Raw genomic sequence first — 26577 nt, 5'->3', positions numbered from 1 at the left:
GCAGATGAAGTTTAATTTAGACAAATGTGAGGTGCTGCACTTTTGCAAAGGCAAATCAAGAGAGAACATATATACTTAATGGTAAGGCCCTGGAGAGTGTTGCTGAATAAGGAGACCTTGGAGTGCAGGATCATAGTTCCTTGAAAGAGGAGTTGCAGGCAGACAGGATAGTGAAGAAAAAAGAAAACATTTGGTATGCTTGCTTTTTTTGGTCAGTGTATTGAGTGTAGGAGTTGGGAGGTCATGTTGCTGCTGTATAGGACATTGAGGAGGCCACTTTTAGAGTATTGTGTGCAACTCTGGTCTACCCGTAATAGAACAATGTTGTGAAATGAGAAATGGTTCAGATAAAATTTACAAAGATGTTACCACGGTTGGAGGGTTTGAATTATTGGAGAGGTTGAATAGGCTGGGGCTGTTTTCCCTGGAGTGTTAGAGGCTGGAGGGGTAACCTTTTTGAAGTTTAGAAAATCATTAGGGATATGGATATGGTAAAAAGCCAACGCCTTTTCCCGAGGGTGGGGGGTCCAAAACTGGAGGGCATAGGTTTAAGGTGAGAGAGGAAAGATACAAAAGGGACCTAAGGGCAACTTTTTTCAAGCAGAGGGTGGTGCATGCATGGAATGAACTGCCAGAGAAAATATTGGAGACTGGTACAGTTACAACATTTAAAAGACATCTGGATGCATATTTGAATAGGTAGGATTTAGAGGTTATCTTGGCCAAAAAGTTGGCAAATCGGACAAGATTAATTTAGGATATCTTGTTGGCATGGATAAGTTTGACAGAAGGGTCTGTTTCTGTGCTGTACATCTCTATGACCAAGATATGATTTGTTTGTCAAAAGGGTGATTATGGAATTTTAATTCTCACAATGCAACATCAATTTCCTTGACCAAGTTCCTTGTACCTAAATGATTTTCAACCAGACCACTTAGATGACACGCGGTTGCACAGAGGCAAAATGGTTTTAGGTTTTTCTGAGCAAATGTTCAAAAACATTTCTATTTTTTCAACAACTGTAAATTGTACCTGGGAAAGTCAACAATGCTGTATGATCTCAAAAACAAGTGTTGAAGAAAAGAAGATGGTGTGGTTTTCACAAATCCTGATCTGCCTCTCTTCATTGTTCTACTTCACTTATCATATGCTATGGTGCTTCCATCATCATATACTGGCACAGTCAGACCAGATTTGTAATTTAAGTGCATAACTGATGTGAAGTCAGACTACTTTGCACTGACATTATAGGGTTAATCTACTTTTAGAAACTAAAATACATTCTTCACATGGAAAGGTTCTGAACAACAAAATTTAACAACTGATCCTCAACACAAAAGCTTTATGATGTTAAAAAAAACTTCTGAAAATGATAGATTATTTAACATACCAACAATTCAAGCATTAAATTAACAGGGTAGTTGATGCCTTTGGGATAGAGATTAATAAAATGTTGTTAAGAGAAACAAAGGATACAAAGTTAAGACAACTAAAAGGTATTGACATTCAAATCAGCCATGATTGGGTTGAATGGTGCAGTATGTTTGAGGTGCTGAATGGCAATCAAATCTACGTCTGGGTTTGAATGAATACAAGGCATTAGATAAAGTTTACAACACATTAAACGGACATTTCGTCCGACGGATCTCTGTTGGACCTTCTGCTCCACACAATTCACCTGATCAGGATGTCCTCCTAGTCCTTGCAATTTCCTCTAGTTACCTGTCATATCTGCCTATGTGGCAGTTGCTTCAAATGACCCTTGGAGTGGTAATTCCACTCATTACCCAAAAAGGATTTGATCTGGACTTTCTAATAGAAGAATAACTAATTAATGTTTGTAACCTTAATTTTGGATTCCCTCACATATTAAAACATGTTCTCTGTATCAACCCTTTCAAATGCTTCCATAACTTTACATACGTTTGTCAGGTCATCACATTGTGTTGTATTACAGAGTGAACAAAGCCCCAGCTTGTTCAGTCTTGCCAGGAATAACCTCTTAGTTATGGTATCCCCTGTGTAAATCTTTTTGGCACTTACTCCATTGCTGCCAGCTCCCTTTTGTAACATGAAGACTAAAGCTGTGGTGTTGTTCTCTTCAGGGTAGACCAACCAAGTTCCTCTACGTTTAACACAGCCCTTCTGCTTTTGAATTCTATTTATCTAGATTACAGAAACAAAGTAGGTACGCCCTTCCACTATGTTGTGTGTTGGATTCTCTGCAATGTTGCTCAGTATTTGGATGATTTAAACTGTATTTTGTTTGAAAATATCTCATGACGATGACAGAGTTTGTTTTTGTCCTTGTTAGTAAACTTACTCATTCTTTCAATGAGAACATGAACAAAGGTTTCAATATCCTCTTGTAAGGACTCCTGGGCCTTAAGGGGCACTGGGAGGTAGCCATAACGTTTTCTGTTACATATGTGCATTTGGATCTCTAAAATAAAACAGAAAAAAAATTGTTAAGCATTTATTTGTTACAAGAATGACTTGTTTTCAAACAAAACTGCTCCCAGGCTGTGGGTCACAAAAACAAGGCTGCAAATATTGTCCAACCCAAGAAAGAAAAGGTTTTCCTGATGGGACTGACAGACATTCCTGGGCTCATGTTTCTATTGTAGACTTGAACTGGTTGGATTTTCCCTTAATCTGTTAAAGTAATTCAAACAGAATTGATGCTAGTTACCCGATGTTGTAAAGTACAAGGCCTATCCTTACAATACAAATATTCAGACAGATTGTCATGGACATCCTGTCTTTCCCATCTTTGGGATGCCCCAGAGCATTCTACAATGAATTTGATGCTTTTTAGAAATGTAGCCACTTTTGAAAGGAGGAATGTGTTTATTTTACCACAGAAAACTCTCACAAAGGTAAACATTTTCAGATAATTTGATTTTAAGTGTGGTGTGAGGAATAATATTTGGCCATGACACAGTTGTGATGTCCAGTGTTCTTCTTCAAAATATTGCCATTGGAGTATTTACCACTAACCTGCAGGAACAGATGAGATAACAAAGTGTGGAGCTGGATGAACACAGCAGGCCAAGCAGCATCTCAGGAGCGCAAAAGCTGACGTTTCGGGCCTAGACCCTTCATCAGAGATTTTGATAGTGAGCTCAGAGTGCAGACCAATTATATTTCTTTTTTACTTGCAGACATCTCCATTTATTGTCGCTTGACATCAGCTGGTGGAGTTTTCTCTCATCTGCTTTCTGAAAAATCTTTGATCGGCAAATACCAAGAATTCCTAATTGTACTGGTGTAATGAAAAACATAAACAGTTGACTGATAGGAACTCTCATTGCCCTGGAGGTGTAAAAGATGCTGCACAAGTACAAGTTCTTTCTTTACTTTCGATCAGTTGAAATGCGAAGAATGCTAGCTCCCAATGACATTGGTTCCATTCCAAGCATTACTCAGGGACTAAGACAGCTGCTCAGGTAACACTGCTTTGATAAGCTACATTATCCACTTGACATTCACTTCCTGAATCTGGTGCAAATCGTTGACCTGGAGTATCAACTTAGACACATTTTGTCCTTATTAATCTCCTCCTCCCATAGGAAGGATAGTCAGTTGTTACTTTTGGAAAAACATGCAAGCGTGTGCTTGGACTGGACAGCTGGTATTGAAAGTCCATCACAAGTAAGACAGCAGGGGTGGGGCATTCATTACTGTCACAGCATTGCTACGTGTTATGTCCCATCGTGGCTTCACCAGTTGGAGATGGAGCAGTCTAATAGCTGCTGCTTGTCTCTCTGTCTCACCCTGGACATATTCTCACCCTTGGCTTCATGGGAATGCCTTCCAGCATGGAGAGGTGTCCCCATGTGTCAGTATTTCCTCCCCATCTACATGAAGATATCAGTCTTCAATGTCCTGGAGGAACACACAAAGAAAACTTGCGAAATGCCTTGCTCGCTTAGATACCTTAGCAGGGTTAAATAAGAGATTTATTCACCACTAGCTGTTTGATCCAGGTTTCCACATGGCTACATCCAAATGCTGTTTGTCCTGAACACAAAATTTAACAGAAATCTCAGGTCATGTATAAATATATCTTTTATATTAAAAACCAATTTGACACATTGGCAAAAGATCTAATAAACAGAATGCTGTTTATGGTTGTGAATCTAACTGTTTAACCCTGTCTGGCAATGAATGAGAGACATAGACTGATATGCTAATTTAAACAGATTGTGACAAAATACCTGGTAACTTACTTCCGGCTGTAATTGGGAGATATAGGCCAGCAAAACTTCTAGTTAGTTCCATGGTACAGTATTCCGAATGGGCAAAGGATTTAAGGGTTTTACTGAGTAAATCTCTGAAAATACTTTGATAATGATTAGCAGCACTAAGATAACTTAAGAAGCAAATCAAATTCACCAAAGTATTAATCTATTGAGGTTATACTGTTGCTACAATTGAGTTTCCTGTTACTATAAGAAAATATTTAAATTCCTAGTGCAGAACAAGCACATTTCGCTCTTTGCTAGAAGTAATTCAAACCTAATCCTACTGCCTTGTTCTTTTCTGACCCATGTCTGTTCCTCTGTTTCAATTTTCTGATCCATCTGTTCTTTAAAAGATTCAATGGTTTCTGCCTCAACCACTGCCTGTGGCAAAGCATTTCACGCTCCAACAACCGTCTGCAAAGACATGTTTCATGAGTTCATATCTCACAACATTAAATTGATGACTCTTTCCTCATTGACTGGAGTTTCTCTCTCCACACTGACCTAACAAACTTTTCCAAATCTCCTGTGCACAGTGGTTTCCATTCAAAGCTGCCTTTTAATCTAAAAAATAGCAAAGAAGAAAAACACACCGATTGTCAGGACAATCCACGGAGACAGAGAAAGCAATACGGCCATTAACTTGCACAACAGGTAAACAGAAAATGTCAAAAATATCCAACAAGTCAGGGATGGCATGTGTAGGGCCAGAAGACCAGCTGAGGTTTAATTTTGATGGGAGAACCCTTTGGATCTTAAAACCAAAAGGTAGGCAAGCATTTGGGGGATACAAGGGAAGAAAACAGTCAATGAAACAAGAGATGTGTGATCACAGTGAGACAGCCACAATACCTGCATACTGGTGCCAGATTGTATCTCTTCCTCAAACATTCCTACTCAACACTGCCATGAAATATGCTAATCTTCTACAACCTGATTCTCAGACTGTGACATTAAATGACCTGTATGTTCATGTCGTGATGTTTTTTTGGACAGCCTTCACTTTTGGTGGAGGAATGGCTTATCATTAGAGTGGCCATAAATAGCCAGAAGAACAGTAAAAAAAAATTGTCTTTCCAGCTAGTTTGCAGTATTCCAGCTGTTAAACATCTGGTCCACAACCAGGAGTGTGTGGGAATTCCCACTCTTTGGGAATATGGAGCGACACGGGGTTCTGCCGTAATGCGTGTTCCAACAATACAAATTGGCTGTACTACAACTGACAAATGGGGGAGCGCTATTTCTAAAACGTGAACTTTTGTTGGCTATAATGGGATTACATCCAGTAAGCACGGGCATTGCGGGATTTGTCAAAGGAAAATTTCTTTCGATCCTTGCAGATGGTGTAAATGTTCAGAGTAGGTCATAATAAGCTCATTTGAAAAAGGTGATTGGATTGTATGTCATGAACCTCAAACATAATGTCACACAGAGAACAACCGTCTTATTAGGAATATATGTGAAAGTCTTAGTTTATACTGAACACATTTAATGCAAAATCAAAAGTATAGTTTAAAATAATGAGTGCTGTTGAAACATACACCTTTGTGTGTAGTATTTTTGCCTAGCTTTTGTTACATATTTAATATGTAAGAACTTTTGAACTTGCTCATGTAAATCATTTATACCAAAAGTTGTCTGTGTTGCAACCTGTGATAATGGGCACTGCAGATGCTGGAGAATCCAGGATAACAAAGTGTGGAGCTGGATGAACACAGCAGGCCAAGCAGCATCTCAGGAGCACAAAAGCTGACGTTTTGGGCCTAGACCCTTCACCAGAGGGTGATGATGAAGGGTCTAGGCCCAAAACGTCAGCTTTTGTGCTCCTGAGATGTTACTTTTCCTGCTGTGTTCATCCAGCTTCACACTTTGTTATCTGTGCTGCAGCCTGCTCTTTTCCAGCACTAATTTGTTTATAATATTACTCAGAAAGGTCAGATTCCCCAGCTTCACTTATCTGAAAATCCATCCAGAAGTCAGTGCTGATGGAATGTCAGGTCAGGTTAGAAACGGCTAGGCTGTGATGCAGGTGAATAGATTTTATTTGATTATAACTGTTAAGACACTTTAAGACGCACAAGTGACAGGCATGGCGCCAATACTTACATGACAGTGGTTAGGAAGAATTTTGAGTGATATTGTTTGGTAGTCTGCCCCTAACCCCACTTTTCCTGTAGGCTCCGTTATTCCTATAGTGCGATTTTCTATAACGCAATGTTGCGCTCGATCGCAACTATCGTGTTATAGCAGAATCCCCTGTACTGAGCACAGGTCTCACTCGCATTAGCAACAGTATCGAGGCAATTACTCGAAATGGTCCAGGTTGAAAGTTTCTCCAGTGTAATTTTATACACTTGCTTTGCTTCAATTCTTGTTCTAAATATTTCTCTAAACCAATGTAAAAATACAGCTGACATAATGTATCTTACTGGATGACGCAGTGCTTTAAACACAAATTTTGACCAGATTTCCTACTGTGACGATATATCTGCTCTAACATCTTCGCTCAACCTCATCCAAAACATGTTAATTTTTTTTTAAGTTTGTTTTTCTATCCCTCTTAGCACCCCAAATGAAGTTCTCAACTCTGCGTTATTTCCTTAAGGCAGCAGATAGGGAACAGACTCACTCACCACTTTTATCACTTTGTCAAAACAGTACTGAGTTTTCCCTCCTTTGCCCAGCCATTCTACTCAAGGCAGACTCACTATCTGGGGAAAAGATTGCAGCTGAGAGATTGGTGTGTTGTAGCTATAGAATTCTTTCAAAAACACTGTTGTAGCAAACGCACAAGCAAACAAAGTTTAAATTTTGCCATACTTTGTCTAAAATGCTGGGGGTAGACAATCATTTTAGATAACGCCATATATTTGAACAATACTGTGTGCATAATACTTAATTCTATATATTGCAATGATACTAAATATTAGGCAGGGCACATGTGAGAGATCAATCGACATGAGAACAAGTGTAGGTTATTTTATGACTTTCTGTCATTCAATGAAATCACTGCTGTCTGTAACCTTATTTTGCAGCCCAGCCTTTGTTCCATATCCCGTAATATCTTGGACGAACAAAAAAAGTCAACCTCCATATTAAAATCAAGCTACTAATTTAGCATAACCTATTGCATGTAGAGTGTTTCTCAATTTCGCCTCTTAAAGGATTACTTCCAATTTTTAATCTTTGCTCCCTCCTCCAACAGTGGAAATGGCACGCAGCAATGACTGATGGTGGTCAAATCCCACTCAGGGTAGAGAACTGAAGTCCATTATTGATCAGATTTGATTAGATTAGATTCCCTCCAGTGTGGAAACAGGCCCTTCGGCCCAACAAGTCCACACCGACCCTTGGAGCATCCCACCCAGAACCATCCCCCTATAACCCACACAGCCCTGAACACTACGGGCAATTTAGCATGGCCAATTCACCTAACCTGAATATCTTTGGACCGTGGGAGGAAATCAGAGCACCTGGAGGAAACCCACGCAGACACAGGAAGAATGTGCAAATGCCACACAGACAGTCACCCGAGGGTGGAATCAAACCCGGGTGCCTGGCACTGTGAGGCTGCAGTGCTAAACACTGAGCCACGAAAACCCACAGCCAATCCTGCTTTGACTGGTGTCAGCATCCTGCTGGAGACAGGCAAGTAAGAGGCTGCTGTCAAAGTCAACATTCACCTGAGACAGAGGCCAGCCCTGGGTGGCCACAACAGCGCCACCACTGTTGGTGGCCAGTGTTCAGAATGCAGCTCCAGTGAGAGGACACCTCAATGGCAGGGCTGCCTATTGGAGTCCCTACCACAATCCTTGGTTTTCAAAACAGACCTTTTTCAATTTCAAGAAAAACTAAAAAAAAATTCAACATTCACAACTTAGAGGAACACTTCTGCACTTCAGCACTTGAGGTAAAAATACAATTATTGTAATACTGCAGCAAGAACACCAGCTGCTCAGAGATATGCATCCAGTTCACTGACTGCACCAAGATGCATCTCCAACATAGATAAGAAAGTGTGGGGCTGGATGAACACAGCAGGCCAAGCAGCATCTTAGCAGCACAAAAGCTGACATTTCGGGCCTAGACCCTTCATCAGAAAAAGGGTCTAGGCCCGAAACAGATTCTCCAGCATCTGCAGTTCCCATTATCTCTGCATCTCCAACCTGCCTGCTTGCTCTCATAACTCTCTCCCTGAGCCGACCTGGATGCTCCCAGTATCCCTGCTTTACATTGCCTTTTTGTAACTTCCTCCTCAGCCAAAGATGAAAGGTCCAAAGAACTGTTGTAATACTGTGCTGTTTAATGGTGCCAGGAAGCTTGTCAAAGTTGCCAGCAGTCTTTAGTCGAGTCAAGAAAGATAGCCTTTGCCCAGGAAAACCCTGGCACAGTAATTACTGTCAAAAGCAACCTCTGATACCAGTCCAGGGGCCTGGATACAGTCAGTTGCTCAGAGTAGTCACAGTGGGGATCTTCTCCACAGAAAAGGCGAGGAGTCTAATATCAGACAGCTGCCTTGACTCTTTCATGCCTCCTGTTGTCTGCCTGAAAAGAGAGAAAGACAGGCACTTCAGGAGGTGTAAGTGGTTTTCACAGCTACTACTGCTGGTGCAGGCAGGAGTGGTGTCCCAAGCGAGTGAGTAGAAAGCAGAGATCACATGCAAGATTCGTGGTATCAGGGATTGAGGTGTGAGAACGAATGAGGAAAGGTGCTGCAGGCAATAGTGACAGTGGTAGAGCATGAGCCATGATAGGAGGTGGATACCGTAGGGCACCAATTATTCCTTGTCCGGGGCAAATGACAGGAAATGTACAAGGAAGCTCTGGACTATCGGGACTTGTCCAGGTGGAAAGTGAACTTTTTAAGGCAGCACGCACGCCAGGGATGTCAGTCAATTCAGGAGTGTCTTGGGAGGCGACGAGTTTTTCTGGGATCAGTGAGTAATAGAATGGGGCTACAATTGGGCGAGAGAGACGCAGTGGGTGGACATTGAGACAATTTTCGATGGATACAGTGAGGGGCCTTACTGGCCCTCGTGGTGAGAAAACCTTCATGAAACTCAACAAAACTGAAACTGAGCAAAACAACTGTAAGATTCTGCCCACTGCTTTAGCTGGTGCAATCCACTGCTCCTGAATTATCATCTGTACTTTCCTAATGTGATGGCTCTTATCGATTCAAACAATATTTCCCTGCTTTATTGATCCATTTGAACAATAGTATTGGAAGTAAATTAGGAAACATGATTTATTTCTCTTTATATTGGCTTGGAGGACCTTTACAAGGTCCAAGGCACCTGATTTCTCAACAGTCTTCACCAGGGAGAGGAAACTAGTTAACATTTCTTGGGAATAGTCATTTTCCACTGAAAGAGAGTGGAGCTACCCCTCGAATAGGTATCACAGAATCGGTGTTTGTACAAGCCACATTCCTAGCACTCTCAACTCAGTCAGTATAAGCAGGAAGCTGCACAGTTGCAGACGCATCCAGGAAAGAAAAGTTTCAATTTTAAATTTCAAGCCGATGGTAAAACAAGTTGCATTATAATGATTGACAATGAAGCTAGGTGCAAGCAGCTGTGACAAAATGAACTTGAGGCGGTGGATAACTTGCTGGATTGTCAAAGATGATTCCAAATCGATTGTGCACCTATTCTGGGATTTCTTCTCCTCTCCCCTGCATACTGTCCACCACCCCACAACACCCAACACCTTCCCCCCACCCCTCACCCATATCCTTAACATCTGGCTGTGCTGAATCAATATTTAGTAACAATCATTTGGAACAACATTGAAATCTATTGGCGCTTGAATTGTTCAAAGCACAATGCAAACAAGAAGCTGGAGGAGGGTTTACAATAACTCTTCACTATTGGGGCTCTTCTCCTGTCGTGTCCTAGTCTTTTATGTACTAATTGAAAAAGGTTGGTAGCTGTCATTAGTCAAAAAAAACTGAACAAGAATTTGAAGCAGGAATAAGTCAACTCCATTATTGCATCATGAAACTAACAAGATGGCCTTTATTTTTAACTGAGCAATCCCTATGTCCCCACATGTCTCTTCTGTGTATCATACAGAGGTGCAGCAGCATCATCTAGTGGCTGCAGTCTTTGCTTTTCATTTTTCAACACCACTGGCATCAAACAAGGAAAGCAGAGATTGAAATGCACAAATAGCTCTGAACTTTCACTTTTTAACCAAACGTCAGGGCAGAAAAGTCCTCATATTAACAAATTATTTCTGCATTAACTTATTGCTTAACTGCAAAGGGCAGAGTTTGCACGTAAGGTGTAATATTAAGTTACTACTGTCAGTATGTACAACCAGATTAGAGATAATTAGGCATGACATTAATCTTGCCAAAGCTGGTGCCCTTGAGGCAATAATCTATTATCACCCAAGTGATCTTCAATCTGTTTAGTGGTAATAAAGTTATCTTGGGTTCTCCAGCATCTGCAGTTCCCATTATCTCTGATTCAAGATCAGTGATAATGGGAACTGCAGATGCTGAAGAATCTGAGATACCCTAAGTGTGGAGTCTGGATGAACACAGCAGGCTAAGCAGCATCTGAGGACCACAAAAGCTGACGTTTCGGGCCTAGATGAAGAACCTAGGCCCGAAACGTCAGCTTTTGTGCTCCTAAGATGCTGCTTGGCCTGCTGTGTTCATCCAGCTCCACACTTTGTTATCTCTGGTTCAATCTGTTTAGTGGTTCAATTTACTGTTTACATCACATTAAATGCATAGAATTTACGTAACTCTTTACAAACACCAGGGGTCAATCTGTAAACAAAGGCAGCAATGTGCTAAGAGAAGTCAGCAGAAATCATTATCTATCTCTCTGCTCTGCTAGCTACCTTCATCGGCAGGTTTTAATCCTTGCTATTACCATCTTATGTGGAATAGTTCTTTTTTGGCAAGCTTTTGAAGTAAACATCACTACTTCTTCACTATAATAATTCTTGCGGAATGAAAGCTCAACAATGTAACAGCCCTGGTAATGTCTCACCAGTCAATCTCAGTCACTTCACTGTAACAAGCTGGTAAGCACAAGATCATTTCACTAGTCAAATTGCAGAAGTGACCACCATTGGCTATGTCTTATGTGTGTGTTCTAAAAATTCATCCATGGCATTCTCATTTAAAAAGATGCACAATCTTATTGAAAAATAAATCTGAAATTTTGGTGATGATTGAACTCACTCCGTCTATTTGTGGCCAGACATGTTTCCACACGTGGAGGGGTTGGAAACTGTTTGCTGAATGTCTACGGATTCCATCATTCAGATCTCTTGCCAGAATAATTCAGAAAGCTTACTGTACCTTTGCAAACTTAAAACTAAAATGCACAGAGCTGAATGAATTAGCTGGTTCAAATTGACATTTGAGAAGAATAATGAATAATATAAGTGCAGAAGCTGTAAACACAAGGGACAATTGTTCACGCATGGCACTGGGAAAAACACACAAGTCTTTACAAGCTCTACCCTACCGCCTCCATTCTGTAAATTTACTGTGTAAAAAATTTTTCTTGGTGGTAGTTTGTACCTCATGGTCATTCTCTCTATATGGGGCTCTTTTACCCGAAAATATACTGGAATCCAATCTGATCTTATGTTAACTCTACATCCATCATTACACACTTTCCAGCAGCCTCTGGGAAGCCAGGTCAATTTTCACCCTCTCCAACTCAAAGGCCAAAGAATTATTCTGAAGAAGTCACTGGTCTTATCTCCATAGATGCTGCCAGAACTACTGAGATTGTCCAGCAATTACTGCCTTTTGTTTCTGTGGTTGATTCTTAATTGCCTTCTAAAATTGCTCAAACATAATCACTTCTAAGGACCTAAGAGTGAGCAACAAATCAACTGGGCAGCGACACCTAATTCCCACAAAGCTGCGAGAGTGTAAGGATTAAGATTTTTAACAGTGACCATAAATTGTCTGGTTCAGCTTTTGAAACAATTGTCAGGGAGCTGTTCACTCGTAAGTGGAGTTTATGACTATCACTCGTCCAACGCTGGATGTTGAGCCAGCCGTCTGACAATTTTACATACAGTGGAAGGGTCAAAGCAAATGGCTCTGAAGTAGATCCTGGTGTCACCAGCATACAGGTTGCATATTTTGGAAGACATTGCTGAGATTAAAACCTGAATGTTAGAACTGGGAAAGGGTTGAGGATAGACCCTTGGGGGATTCTAGAGGCAACTGCAGAACAGTGAGAAGAAAAGTCATTGCGGGCAATTCTTTGGCTACAATTACACAGATCAGACATCGAAGAATTGCAGTGGGTATGGGGGGGAGGGCGTGGTGATTGAGTAGATCAGTACCTGTAGAAATGTTGTGATAAATGAGGAGCTAAAGGCTAGGTAGTTGAAAATGCGGCAGTCACCTGGTGGAATATAAACCAAATGATCTATCTTTGTTCATTACATGTCTCTGTGGCGATATGTCAGTTTTATCTTCAACAAAGCTTTTACCTTCTTTCCTTATGTGTTGTAATGAAACACTACAAATAGTCCATAATGGATTTGCACAAAGAGGTGTCATCTGTTTGTAGTTAATCAGATACTGTGCCATTATGTGATAAATGTTCAGTCAGTATTTAAGAGTAGCCAGCATGATTATATTGAGCAAATTCCTAATGACCTCCAACTGTTACCGTACTGCAGTTCTATCTCGAGGGAGTGTAGTCATTTTTTTTGCAATCCTATTACAACCTAATGAATAGCTGCCGCCAGCATTGGAATAATGACTTTGTTTCTTTGGTTCTCACTGGGCATATTAATGCCAAGTAGGAATCAGTTTGCATTTTTAGTATTGTTCATGAGAGGAGAGATTCCATCAGCAGGCGCGCACTGTTCTGTTGATAAGCAGCAGAGGGGGAAAAATAAACGTTGCCTTACACGAATTAACAAAACATACAAAGATGCAAGTTTCCAAATGTGTGACCACAACAAATGACCTGCAGCCCCAAACCTATAAACAAACAAATGACACAGAAATCCAAGGTGTTGGATGCCACCACTCCCAATAGGATAGAGTTGATTCTCAATGTCCTAGATCAGTTAACATGGACACATGGAAAATAGGAGCAAAGGCAGGCAACTCGGCCCCTTGAGTCAACTTTATTGCTCAGCACGATCATGGCTGATCATCCAAATCAGTACTCCGCTCCTGCTTTGGCACATTACCCTTTGATCCTTTAGGACCTGGAATTTTATAAGTTTCTATGAAATTGCAACACCCCACCTCTACTCAAACACCTTCTTCTAAATTCCAGTGAATATAATCGTAACAGATTCAGTCTTTCTTCATACAACAGTCCTTGCATCTCAGAAATCAGTCTGGTAAGCCAAATGGACAGAATATCCTGCCTTAGAGAAGGAGTCCAAAATTACATGCAATATTTCAGGTGGAGACTCACCAAGGCCCTAATACAATTACAGCAAGACATCCTTGCTGTTGTATCTGAATCCTCTTGCTATGGAGGCCAATATACCAAATGGTTTCTTCACTGCCTGCTGCACCTACATGCTTACTTTCAGTGCCTAGTACACAAGTTCCCAGGCCTCATTGTATCATCCCCTTTCCCAATCTATCATTGTTCAGATATTACTTTGCTTTTGCATTTTTGCTACTAAAGTAGATAATCTCACATTTATTCACATTATATTTCATTTGCCATCCATTTGCTTCCTCATTCAATTTGTCTAAATTACACTGAAGCATCCCTTACAGCACACCCTGTGACCCAGCTTTATGTCAATAACATCCTCTGATCCTCAAATATGTGGCATCATTCAGTTGTGACTCTAGCATGCACAACCACATCAGCATAGCACACACCCTCCAAAAAAGGCCTATCCAGTATCATTGGTTTTAAGAAGAGAAATAAACCGTACAATTCCAATATAACAACTTATATTGTGTAAGTTAGGTCTCAGCTGGGGTCTAGTGGCTGATATGTCAGTGTCACACTTTCAGATGATAGCGGGGCCTTAAAAGAGGCGTACACCAGATTTCCACCAGCTATGGGAGACTGCATTATGTGGAGAGATTACAGGAACTACACATATTTGCCTTAAAGCTGAAAGGTTAAAGGGATGATTCAATTGCAGCATTCAAAATTATGAAGGGCTTTGACAGAGTAAATGAAGAGAAATGCTTTTCAGAACAGAAGAGTTGATGACCAGAAGGCACAGATTAAAAATCAAATGGCTAAAAAATCTGAGGCAGCATCTAGAATTTTTTTAAACAGTGAGTTGCTATGATCTGGATGCTGCTTGAAAGGGTGATAACAGAAAATTTCACAGTTACCTTCAAACAGGAATTGACTATGAGGAAAATATTCACACTATAAGTGAGGAAGGCTCAGAATAGTTACTAACTGGGTAGCTCTGCAAAATACGTATACATAAGCACAATTGCTTCCACCTATTGTGTACCATTCTATTCTTCAAAATATAAAATGGATTAAAGTAGTTAGCAATTCAACAGCTCTGTGCACATATTTAGAGATTTGTGGAGAAGCAGACAGGGGAACATATGGTGAAGAGTTCTCCTGAATAATCACTTCCTGAAAGAAAATCACTTTAGACTTAAGTGTCAGGTTTTATTCACAGAGTACATATATAATCAGTAACTTTTGAGGCATTTTCAATAAATATACACAAATTTCCTGACACAGAAGATGTCAAATGGTTGAAATCAGAGTCTAATTTTCCAAAATCTTTTGAAGGGGACAAACGACTGACAGGCAGTTTTCACAAAATACAAAGAGAATATTTTAAAATACTTCAGCAATTAATCCTTTTTTAACGTGAGAAACTAGCAAAGCATTCTTTAAATTGTACAACACAGATACTTACAGCACAGAAGGAGGCCATTTGTCCCATTATATCTGTGCAGGCTGAAAAGTATTTATCCAGACTAAACCCACTTTTCAGTTCTTGCTTCATTGGCTATGATACTTGGAGTGCAGGAAACAGACCATTCAGCCTTTTGCAAAGGTATTAGCGTACAGTGGCATTGTGAGCAGAAACCCTCTAAATCCTGACAACGTGCAGTGTTAACACTCAATAATTCAGACAATACACAAAGCTAATAAAATGTGAGGCTGGATGAACACAGCAGGCCAAGCAGCATCTCAGGAGCACAAAAGCTGACGTTTCGGGCCTAGACCCTTCATCAGAGAGGGGGATGGGGGGAGGGAACTGGAATAAATAGGGAGAGAGGGGGAGGCGGACCGAAGATGGAGAGTAAAGAAGATAGGTGGAGAGAGTGTAGGTGGGGAGGTAGGGAGGGGATAGGTCAGTCCAGGGAAGACGGACAGGTCAAGGAGGTGGGATGAGGTTAGTAGGTAGTGGGGGGTGCGGCTAGGGGTGGGAGGAAGGGATGGGTGAGAGGAAGAACCGGTTAGGGAGGCAGAGACAGGTTGGACTGGTTTTGGGATGCAGTGGGTGGGGGGGAAGAGCTGGGCTGGTTGTGTGGTGCAGTGGGGGGAGGGGACGAACTGGGCTGGTTGAGGGATGCAGTAGGGGAAGGGGAGATTTTGAAACTGGTGAAGTCCACATTGATACCATATGGCTGCAGGGTTCCCAGGCGGAATATGAGTTGCTGTTCCTGCAACCTTCGGGTGGCATCATTGTGGCAGTGCAGGAGGCCCATGATGGACATGTCATCAAGAGAATGGGAGGGGGAGTGGAAATGGTTTGCGACTGGGAGGTGCAGTTGTTTTTTGCGAACTGAGCGGAGGTGTTCTGCAAAGCATTCAGCATCTGCAGTTCCCATTATCTCTGATACTATTTTAACCTCACTGCGAAGCCTCTTCCAGGGATGCCTAACCTGAAGAAGTTACCCTCCTCCCTCCGGACCAACCTCAGGGAATCTCTCTCCCATTGCAACTCTCTTGTAATCTCTTCGGCCTTGAAACTGCTCGACCATGTCCTGAAGCAAACCAGGTACCACAGCCACATCACCTTCCTCAGCACCTGCCTACGGAACCAGATCATCCCAAAGGGAGTCCACATTTCAGCCTTCCCAATTTGGCCCCAACCGTGACCACCTCTACACCCAGAATATTCAGACCCTTCAGAAGCGTTTCTCCCTGCAAGTCCTGAAACAGACACTCGCAGCCATGCGCCGGCACCTCCAGACACTGCAATCCAGCCTGCCCCAGCTCAGAGCCTCCCTCTCCCAGACCTGCAAAGGACCTCTGCTGTTTTTTATCCTCCGCAGGATCCACAGACTGAACACCCAGTTCCACTCAGCTTTACTGGACACCAAAAATCGTAAGTACAACAAACTCACTGGCCCCTGCCACCCACAAGAGGATTCCTGCGCCTCCCAAATCCCGACTCTGTCCCTACCCCTCCCCCACCATGCACCCGCCGCCATTGACCATGAGGACACGGCCGGAGACCCCACCGATGACGTCACATCCGCCTCCGCCGGCCACAGAACTTCCGGAACCGCTGCTGCAGTCACCACCTCCACGTCCAGGTACTACAGCCCACACACCACCCTCACCTCAGCTGCTGCCGCCCACCCCGATCCTCCAACCGCCGACGGAACCCCGCCCACGGCCGACGGAACCCCGCCCACGGCCGACGGAACCCCGCCCACGGCCGACAACCTCATCGCTCCGCCCACAACCTCCACAGCCTGCAACCCCAGAGGAGACAGCCACACTGAGCCCTGCCGCATCTTCACCATCCCCCCAGACCTCCCACTGACTGAGGACGAACGGTCAGTCCTTAGCAAGGGGCTCACCTTTGTCCCCCTACAACCACACATCAACGAATACCAGTCACGGTCGGACATAGAGCAGTTTTTCCGCCGTCTTCGCCTCCATGCCTACTTCTTCAACCGGGAACCCAACCCTCCTTCCACTGACCCCTTCACCCGCTTCCAACACAAGTCCTCCTCCTGGACACCACCCCCAGGCCTCCTACCCTCCCTCGACCTCTTCATCTCCAACTGCCGTCGAGACATCAACCGCCTCAACCTCTCCACCCCTCTCACCCACTCCAACCTCTCCCCCGCAGAACGGGCAGCCCTCCGCTCCCTCCGCTCCAACCCCAACCTCACCATCAAACCCGCAGACAAGGGTGGCGCAGTGGTAGTATGGCGCACTGACCTCTACATCGCCGAGGCCAGACGCCAACTCTCCGACACCACCTCCTACCGCCTCCTCGATCATGACCCCACACCCGAGCACCAAACCATCATCTCCAACACCATTCACGACCTCATCACCTCAGGGGACCTCCCACCCACAGCCTCCAACCTCATTGTTCCCCAACCCCGCACGGCCCGTTTCTATCTCCTTCCCAAAATCCACAAACCTGCCTGCCCTGGTCGACCCATCGTCTCAGCCTGCTCCTGCCCCACCGAACTCATCTCCACCTATCTGGACTCCATTTTCTCCCCTTTGGTCCAGGAACTCCCCACCCACGTCTGTGACACCACCCACGCCCTCCACCTCCTCCAGGACTTCCAATTCCCTGGCCCCCAACACCTCATATTCACCATGGACGTCCAGTCCCTGTACACCTGCATTCCGCATGGAGATGGCCTCAAGGCCCTCCGCTTCTTCCTGTCCCGCAGGCCCGACCAGGCCCCCTCCACCGACACTCTCATCCGCCTAGCTGAACTCGTCCTCACACTCAACAACTTCTCTTTTGACTCCTCCCACTTCCTACAGACATGGGCACCCGCATGGGCCCCAGCTATGCCTGCCTCTTTGTAGGTTACGTGGAACAGTCCCTCTTCCGCACCTACACAGGCCCCAAACCCCACCTCTTCCTCCGGTACATTGATGACTGTATCGGTGCCGCCTCTTGCTCCCCAGAGGAGCTCGAACAGTTCATCCACTTCACCAACACCTTCCACCCCAACCTTCAGTTCACCTGGGCCATCTCCAGCACATCCCTCACCTTCCTGGACCTCTCAGTCTCCATCTCAGGCAACCAGCTTGTAACTGATGTCCATTTCAAGCCCACCGACTCCCACAGCTACCTAGAATACACCTCCTCCCACCCACCCTCCTGCAAAAATTCCATCCCCTATTCCCAATTCCTCCGCCTCCGCCGCATCTGCTCCCACGATAAGACATTCCACTCCCGCACATCCCAGATGTCCAAGTTCTTTAAGGACCGCAACTTTCCCCCCACGGTGATCGAGAACGCCCTTGACCGCGTCTCCCGCATTTCCCGCGACACATCCCTCACACCCCGCCCCCGCCACAACCGCCCCAAGAGGATCCCCCTCGTTCTCACACACCACCCTACCAACCTCCGGATACAACGCATTATCCTCCGACACTTCCGCCATTTACAATCCGACCCCACCACCCAAGACATTTTTCCATCCCCTCCCCTGTCTGCTTTCCGGAGAGACCACTCTCTCTGTGGCTCCCTTGTTCGCTCCACACTGCCCTCCAACCCCACCACACCCGGCACCTTCCCCTGCAACCGCAGGAAATGCTACACTTGTCCCCACACCTCCTCCCTCACCCCCATCCCAGGCCCCAAGATGACATTCCACATCAAGCAGAGGTTCACCTGCACATCTGCCAATGTGGTATACTGCATCCACTGTACCCGGTGCGGCTTCCTCTACATTGGGGAAACCAAGCGGAGGCTTGGGGACCGCTTTGCAGAACACCTCCGCTCAGTTCGCAAAAAACAACTGCACCTCCCAGTCGCAAACCATTTCCACTCCCCCTCCCATTCTCTTGATGACATGTCCATCATGGGCCTCCTGCACTGCCACAATGATGCCACCCGAAGGTTGCAGGAACAGCAACTCATATTCCGCCTGGGAACCCTGCAGCCATATGGTATCAATGTGGACTTCACCAGTTTCAAAATCTCCCCTTCCCCTACTGCATCCCTCAACCAGCCCAGTTCGTCCCCTCCCCCCACTGCACCACACAACCAGCCCAGCTCTTCCCCCCCACCCACTGCATCCCAAAACCAGTCCAACCTGTCTCTGCCTCCCTAATCGGTTCTTCCTCTCACCCATCCCTTCCTCCCACCCCTAGCCGCACCCCCCACTACCTACTAACCTCATCCCACCTCCTTGACCTGTCCGTCTTCCCTGGACTGACCTATCCCCTCCCTACCTCCCCACCTACACTCTCTCCACCTATCTTCTTTACTCTCCATCTTCGGTCCGCCTCCCCCTCTCTCCCTATTTATTCCAGTTCCCTCCCCCCATCCCCCTCTCTGATGAAGGGTCTAGGCCCGAAACGTCAGCTTTTGTGCTCCTGAGATGCTGCTTGGCCTGCTGTGTTCATCCAGCCTCACATTTTATTATCTTGGAATCTCCAGCATCTGCAGTTCCCATTATCTCTAATACACAGAGCTAATATGCCCAAGGTCAAACAACATACGGTATTAACGTTGGTGAGTACTGACAAAAAGCTGATTTTTATGGTGCCATTTGTTTGTAATGCCACTTACTTTAGCCAAGTAGAAATCTAAACACTGAAGGTTGCATTGTAACAGTGCTATGAATCTCTGATGCATAAAATGTGTCTAAAACATGCCAGCGTTTCTAATGGATCAGGAAGCTTGATGATACTGTTGAGAACAGGACTGGGACATGGCGTGAAAATTCATCCATCACAATGCAAACAAAACTGTTGAATGTCTTCAGCCAACTCCCAATGATTGAATATCGAAGGAAAATGCTGAAAAAAAAGTAACCAGAAACCTTCTCCCAGTATCATGCTTCCCAAGGTCATGTGTCATTATAATGAATGACAATTCTTAAATCAGAGGAACGTATTGGTTGCAGGACTTAATTAGATGTAAAGCAATTATTAACAAGTTTACATGTTTTGCTTTTGAACCAATTAATCATCTAATTGCAAACTTGAACTTCTTACCTCCTGTCAGCGCTGTATTTTTCAACATGTTACTCTAAGCAACTTTATCAAACAACGAAAGCTTAAGCCACAGCATGAAACTGTAACACTTTACTCACATTCATTGTCTTGTCATGCTAAAAAAAAATTATAGTGGTTCATTAATAATTGAGTCATTCACTCCCACAAATGCATTCCTGGAGGCCTCGTCACACATTATCTTACCTCCAACTGCCTGTCACCTCACACATTTTTATAATAAGTAATTGCTTGGTGGTGTAGAACATTGACCATCGCTGAAGAAAGAGACATGCTATTTGAAGCTTTTTCTTTTGTATTCATCAGGACAGAATTGCAAGAATACCAAATCTCAAAGGGAACAACAATTTTGCCTGTAGAAGATAACAGTGCTGAGTAGTTGGCAAATGGATCAGTAAATGCCCTGCCATGGTGGATGCACCAAGGAACCATTAAATTCTGAAGTGTTCACAGTAATAAATAGAGCCAATCAAAGGAAATGGAGAAAGGCTCTCATTTTTCTCCTGGTTTGATTGGTGCAGTATCCCAAACTTTAATTCCTGATGAATCCAGGAAATTAACAACAGTAACTTTGAGAGAGAACCTCCTCTCACTGGGTCCTTGATGGCTCATCATAACTACTTCAACTTTCCTGGGGACCACTGGGTCTTTCATGGACTTTACAGAAGGGAGATTAGGAAAGCCACAAGGGAAATAACAACTGCAGCTATCAAGTATGGTCCTTCAGAACTAAATCAGTAATTTTTTTTACTGCAATGGATTCATTGCCATGAAAATAGAAATAAAAATTTCAAAAAATGAAAAATGAATTCAAAAAAGTTGCATTTACATGAGGAAATCTTGTGACATCATAGCGCTGAGCCAGAAGCTTCAGGACTTCATGGCTGATGAAGGTGCATTCACAATGTGGCCAAACAGGTTGAGTGTCAATCTGCAAATCCTTCCAACATACATCAACAGCAGGCTGTAAGAGAGGGCAAGATCCAGCCATATGATGGGAATAACAATCACTATCATTATTTCACTATCATTATTATCAACACACAATCAGGACCCTGAGTGACCTTAGCCACCACATGTCCAATGTGTGAGACATATTATATTCTTTAATGTTTGAGGAACTTCAGACTATGGATAATATATCAGTATTTTGTAAAATGAAAACCATGGAGAGACTCATTAGGATAAAATGGTAGTTAATCTTTGGTAGAGCTTTATCTTCACTCAACATGCTCTGAATTAGCACTTTCACAAGGTAATCATGATTATGCTGTTTATGATTAGTCCATATATAAATTATGAACGATGACCTATTTTGATCATACACTAGTTGGTTGAATTACACTTCCTAGCTTCAATTGCCACATGTTTCTAATTAAGAGTTTTCTGAAGATATTTGAAATTAACAACATGTCAGCTGACATCTGGTCAGCTTCTTAATGAGTAGAGAAATGATTGAACTCCATGTCTTGCTTCTTCACTGCGTATGTCTTCCTGGTAACATCTGCTATGTGTGATGAAGGGTAAGAGCTACTTGTTTGGCAAATTTTGGGAAAACAATTTTGTATTGTGTATTCTGGTGAGCCAAGGGGTGATGGTCTGGAGGAAGCATTTTCTGAAAGCTCATCCAATCATTGCACCAGTGTGGAATTAGGTACACATTGTTCAGTTGTTGCACAGAATCAAATAAACAAAATGTAACATATTTTGTTTTAAAGCTTAGCCCAGTATTCTTCATGTATGAACATGTGCTTGCACAGCACGCAGTGACCACTGTGTAATTGCTGAGTCTGGTCCTGAAGATCACTGATATGTCTAAGAGTTTATTTTGAAATATGGGTTTCAGTGGTGAACCATTTGATGGTGAATCTACAGCATATTTCTATTACACTTGGGAAAGTGGTAATAGGCCTTCTTATTAAACAACTGCAACACATGAATTTAAGATACTACTATACTTCTGTTAGCTAGCAATTTCCAGGACTTCAATGCAACAAGGAAGTAGGAGCAGACACATACATCCAAGTTGAGATAGTAGAAAGAATAGTATTTGATGATGTTGTTCTACTCATGCACTTGACACAATTGTCCTTTTAGGTCGTACGGCTCGCATGTTTGGAAGGCTGTATCAAAGGAACCTTTGCCAATGAAGCCAGAGAAAGTTCCAGGTTAATTTCCTTCTTGATGTTTCAAAGATATTTTATTGGCTGTAAGGTACTTTGGGATAGCCTGAAGACTAAAGCTCCAGGTTAGTTTCCTTACTGATGTTTCAAAAGTATTTTACTGGTTATAAGGTACTTTGTGATAGCCTACGACATTAAAAGGCACTACCCTGATCAAATTCTTCTTTTAATCTTAACTCAGAAGGAAATTAAAAATAGAAATGTCGGAAACAGGACCAGGAGTCGGCCATTCAGCCCATTGAAGAATCTCTGTGTAACTAAAATTGCTAATTATTAGTTCAAATATAGAAAATAAGATAGTGGGGATAATTTTAAACTAACTTTCTGCTGGGAAACAGATGTGATAAGATTTGTTGCTCCCTGTTTTACTCTTTCCTGCTTCTTAGTGCTACTTGGTGCTACATATACTAAACCTGTAAACAACAGGTAAAGGCAACAATACAGTCACAATCATGTCCTGATGTTCTAATGGTGTATAAGCCTCATCAAAAAAAATGGCAGCCTGGTCAGCTGAGGTTCATTGCAGAATACCTCTAAAAGAGCTGATTGGAAGAGGAAAAGGAACCAAAGAAATTTAAATCTTCTAATCAGTCTCGGCACATTTTCAATCTGAAGTTTATGCTGCAGGCAATATAAGACTCTAAATTGCATATCAGGCAAATTATACGTGAATACAGTAAGTAGCATGGATACAGCAAAAGAGGTCTCAGTCAAACAATCCACAAAGTAAAATTAATATATCTTGCTAATCATTTGGGAACTCAAATCAGCAGTTGTAGGATTTCTACATGTTCAGTTTCCTCTCGTGAAGCAGCTTATTAATGGACAAGATAATTGCATGCAAAAGTATGTTCCATATAAATATTTACAGCTTTTCACTTGTTCATCATTTTTGACATTTATCATTTGTAAGGACATCTCTATTTTAAAGAGTTAAAAATTACCAGCCATTTTGCAGGAAAATGCAAAGACAATGATGTCATCGAATGCCCAGGTGTAGTCTGGGTGTGGAGGGTAGAATGCCAGCTTTTTCGTAGCCTCCCTGCGCAGGTCAATGAGAAAAGTGGAATGCACCATAGGAACAGGATAACAACCCTTGTGCTTCCACTCTCGAATTGGAATGTAATCAGGAGTCCTCCTGTAGTATCCCTAAATGGAAATAGAGAAAAAAAAACAACTCTGGCTGAAAGAAGGAAAAAAGAGCAAAATGGTTGCTACTGAGGTGTAAGAGTCTCCTTGTAACTCCTTCAGAAGTAATCTCATACTAAACGAGGATGAAGTGAGTCCGGTATGTAACAAAATCTCCCTTGGTGATGGAGGTTCATTTGGCTTCATGTGGTTTTGTAAGGTGAAAATCTAGGATTGCATGTGCATTAAAGGTAAAATAGAAAATCCCTCAGGGCATATATGCGCATGATACTTTGAATGTTATATGCCACTTATAAGTAATGTAAAACGTGATAACCTTAAAACAGTCCTGAAATTTGGCCTATCGTATTGCACAGGAAGTGTAGTGGTGAACTTAACAAATATTATACACAAAATCCATAGTTTCAAAGCCTGCATTTTTCCAAGAAGGACACCAGTTGAAAAAAAAATGGCAGACAGAAACTGATCTTTCTTAGTCTTCAATCTAACCGAGATTGGAAGCCAAAACTGCAAGGAAAAGTAAAACTGGTTGAAAGCATATAAAAAAAAGTGACAAAGCTCAGACGATGATTCCAGAGGTGTAGTATAGGCACAGTGAAGAAGGAGGTGGCTAGATCCAGAAGCTGGGAAGAGTCGAAGATACACATATCACAGTTTATCTGATACTTGAAGATAATATTGATGAGTTTTTGGCCATACAGACTATTCATAACCCAGAGTTGAGGGTTGACTGTAGCTGTGTGGCATTTTGTTTAAGATTTTGCTAATGAAACTCAAATTGATTGTGCACTGCTTTTGGCTGGGGATTAGGTTGAATCCTAGAAGAAAAGGAGGTGAAATTCTTCATGAACAATCGTGAATTTGTTGGACATTGTGACTGAGATTGGTGACAGGTATGTTGAGCGAATTTGTAAGGTTTGTCTTAGTTGGATCTGTCATTTATAGTGTGATTTTTAGTTTATACCACAGTTCACTTGTTGACTTCTATGTCATTTATGTTGTTTCTGGGTTTAAGAATAGAGATGGTTATCAAAGCTGTTTTTCTGACTGTTGTATAGTAAAAATTCTTTTGCTTCAAACAGTGGAACTTTGTGGTCTTCATTCTTTCACTGAATAAAAGGGATTTCTGATTTCTCTTTTCAAAGAAAGTTATTGCTCTCAATTAAGATCATTCCAATTAAGCTGCAGGTATATTCAATACTTTATTACCTACGTAGCGGTGGATACTGCAGCAAATGCCATCCGCAGCAGAGGGTAGGTTTCAATTCATTTCAGTAGCATCAGGAATGATTAACCAGGAGTGGCACTGAGGAGGGGTAGGAGCTGTCCCATTGAAAGGCAGAAGTGGGATCGCTGATAATTTTTATCCATGAATATAGACTGGTCAATATTCCCTAAAAATGCTGATCATCCATGGAGTGCTGGAAGTTGACAAACACATTATCAATAATATGTCTTATGTTTTTAAACACGCCTGACCTCAAGTGGAAAGGTATTTCTAGTAAATGTGATTAAGGACGAGCAGCACCAGTTGTGTGGAGCCAATTGTTCTAATTCATTGGCAACTTAAACAAAATTAAACTTAAGTTAAACAAAAAGGTTACAAACTTTTGGATGTGTACACACCAACCATAAAGTGAAAAACATGCCAAGGAACATTTTTAGGAAGTGTTATGATGGACTGGGTTAATGTGACAGCATTTCATCTTGAGCACCTGGATTCAAATCTAACCCTGGCTGATGGACTGGGTGTCTTGCTTCACTCACGGTATGGATTAAAGTGAAATAAGTTTGTGCAATCTCAACCAAGATCCTATTCAGTGAGAGGCAATGATTAGCTATTGTTATGATTAACAACTGTCTGAAGAAGGATCAAGAGTAATTCATCTGGGAATTAAAAGGGTTACAGGACCAAGGCAGGTAGATATGGTTGAGATACCAATCAGACTGTTTTATCTGCTGGGAGAAAACGTTCATGATAGTGAACTGCCTTCTTCTGTAAGGTATTTTTACTTTACATTTAACTTCTGTTGGACTTGAGCTGGAGATGCAGATGTAAATTCCTGAGTCAGAGATAATAGGAACTGCCAATGCTGAAGAATAAGATTGTAGTTTTTACAGCGTACCATGTGATTGTGGTCTTATCTACATTGGAGAAAACAAGTTGCAGGCTACACACTGGCTTCAGGGAATGCCACACCCATTTCAAATACAAGTGCATCAGATAAGTCAGCTATAGTCAAACATTCTGAATTTAATAATTGCCACAGCCAATGCTCCAGATATATCCATCACACACTGACAATACAAGGAGCATCAGGGATGCCACGATGATCTACCAACAACAGAATTGCCCTCCCAAGACTGTGTGTGACCTTCCCATCAGTGACATCTGATTACTCTTACTGAAGTAACATGTTACAATCCATTCTGCACAATCAACCACACTGCAGCAAGAATGCTAACATGTGCCAACCTATTTCAAGTACAATAGCCTGGCAGGTCAGCAGTGATGTCCTGCTCATATGCCCATTCCTCACTATATAAAACTACCTCCTTCCCCTGTTCCAGTCTTTGGTAAGTTGTGCTGACTGAAATGTTGGGACCCACCCAGTTCTTCCAAGGAGCTAATTTAAGGTGACAACTTTTCTTCAGAGCACACATTCCATTCAGGAAGTCAATGTTACAGTGACTCTATACCACTGCATTGAACACCTTCAAACAACCTTTATCATTAAATTTCTCTGAATGTCTGATGAACAAGTTTGAGATTTTTCTGAGGAATCTTTCAATCATAGTAACTTATACTTTTAATGACAGACTATGAGACACTATGAGCTGATGTTGTGTGAACAGTTCTGGTACATCAACTTGGCAATGAAGATGGGAATTTGTCTCCTTAGGGTCTGGGTCACAAATGCAGATTGGTTGCATGGCCGATTGGTGCAAAGCAGAGATGTCACACTGAGTGACAATTGTGGCCAGCTATGGTCTAAAACCTAGCTTAGTTGGCATGTTGCAATGCTGAACTAAGAATAGTGACATGCAGTGACCTAGCAATCGCTTTATGTGATGACTGTC

The 26577-nt window shown here is 42.6% G+C and overlaps 1 protein-coding gene across 2 annotated transcripts in view; it reads right to left on the bottom strand.

Moving 5' to 3' along the window:
• The window catches only part of LOC125456516 (procollagen galactosyltransferase 2-like), a 170401-nt gene that overhangs the window by 42936 nt on the left and 100888 nt on the right, over nucleotides 1-26577 (bottom strand). For both annotated transcript variants that reach the window (XM_048539693.2, XM_048539694.2), the window contains exons 5-6: nucleotides 23292-23496; nucleotides 2324-2443 (exon numbers count right to left, since the gene is read on the bottom strand). In XM_048539693.2, the coding sequence (XP_048395650.1) occupies nucleotides 2324-2443; nucleotides 23292-23496 (325 nt within the window). The remainder of the gene's footprint in view (nucleotides 1-2323; nucleotides 2444-23291; nucleotides 23497-26577) is intronic.

The sequence above is a fragment of the Stegostoma tigrinum genome, chromosome 8, assembly GCF_030684315.1.
Source record: "Stegostoma tigrinum isolate sSteTig4 chromosome 8, sSteTig4.hap1, whole genome shotgun sequence".
Taxonomy (NCBI): Eukaryota; Metazoa; Chordata; class Chondrichthyes; order Orectolobiformes; family Stegostomatidae; genus Stegostoma; species Stegostoma tigrinum.
This window is presented reverse-complemented; position numbering and strand designations above follow the sequence as displayed.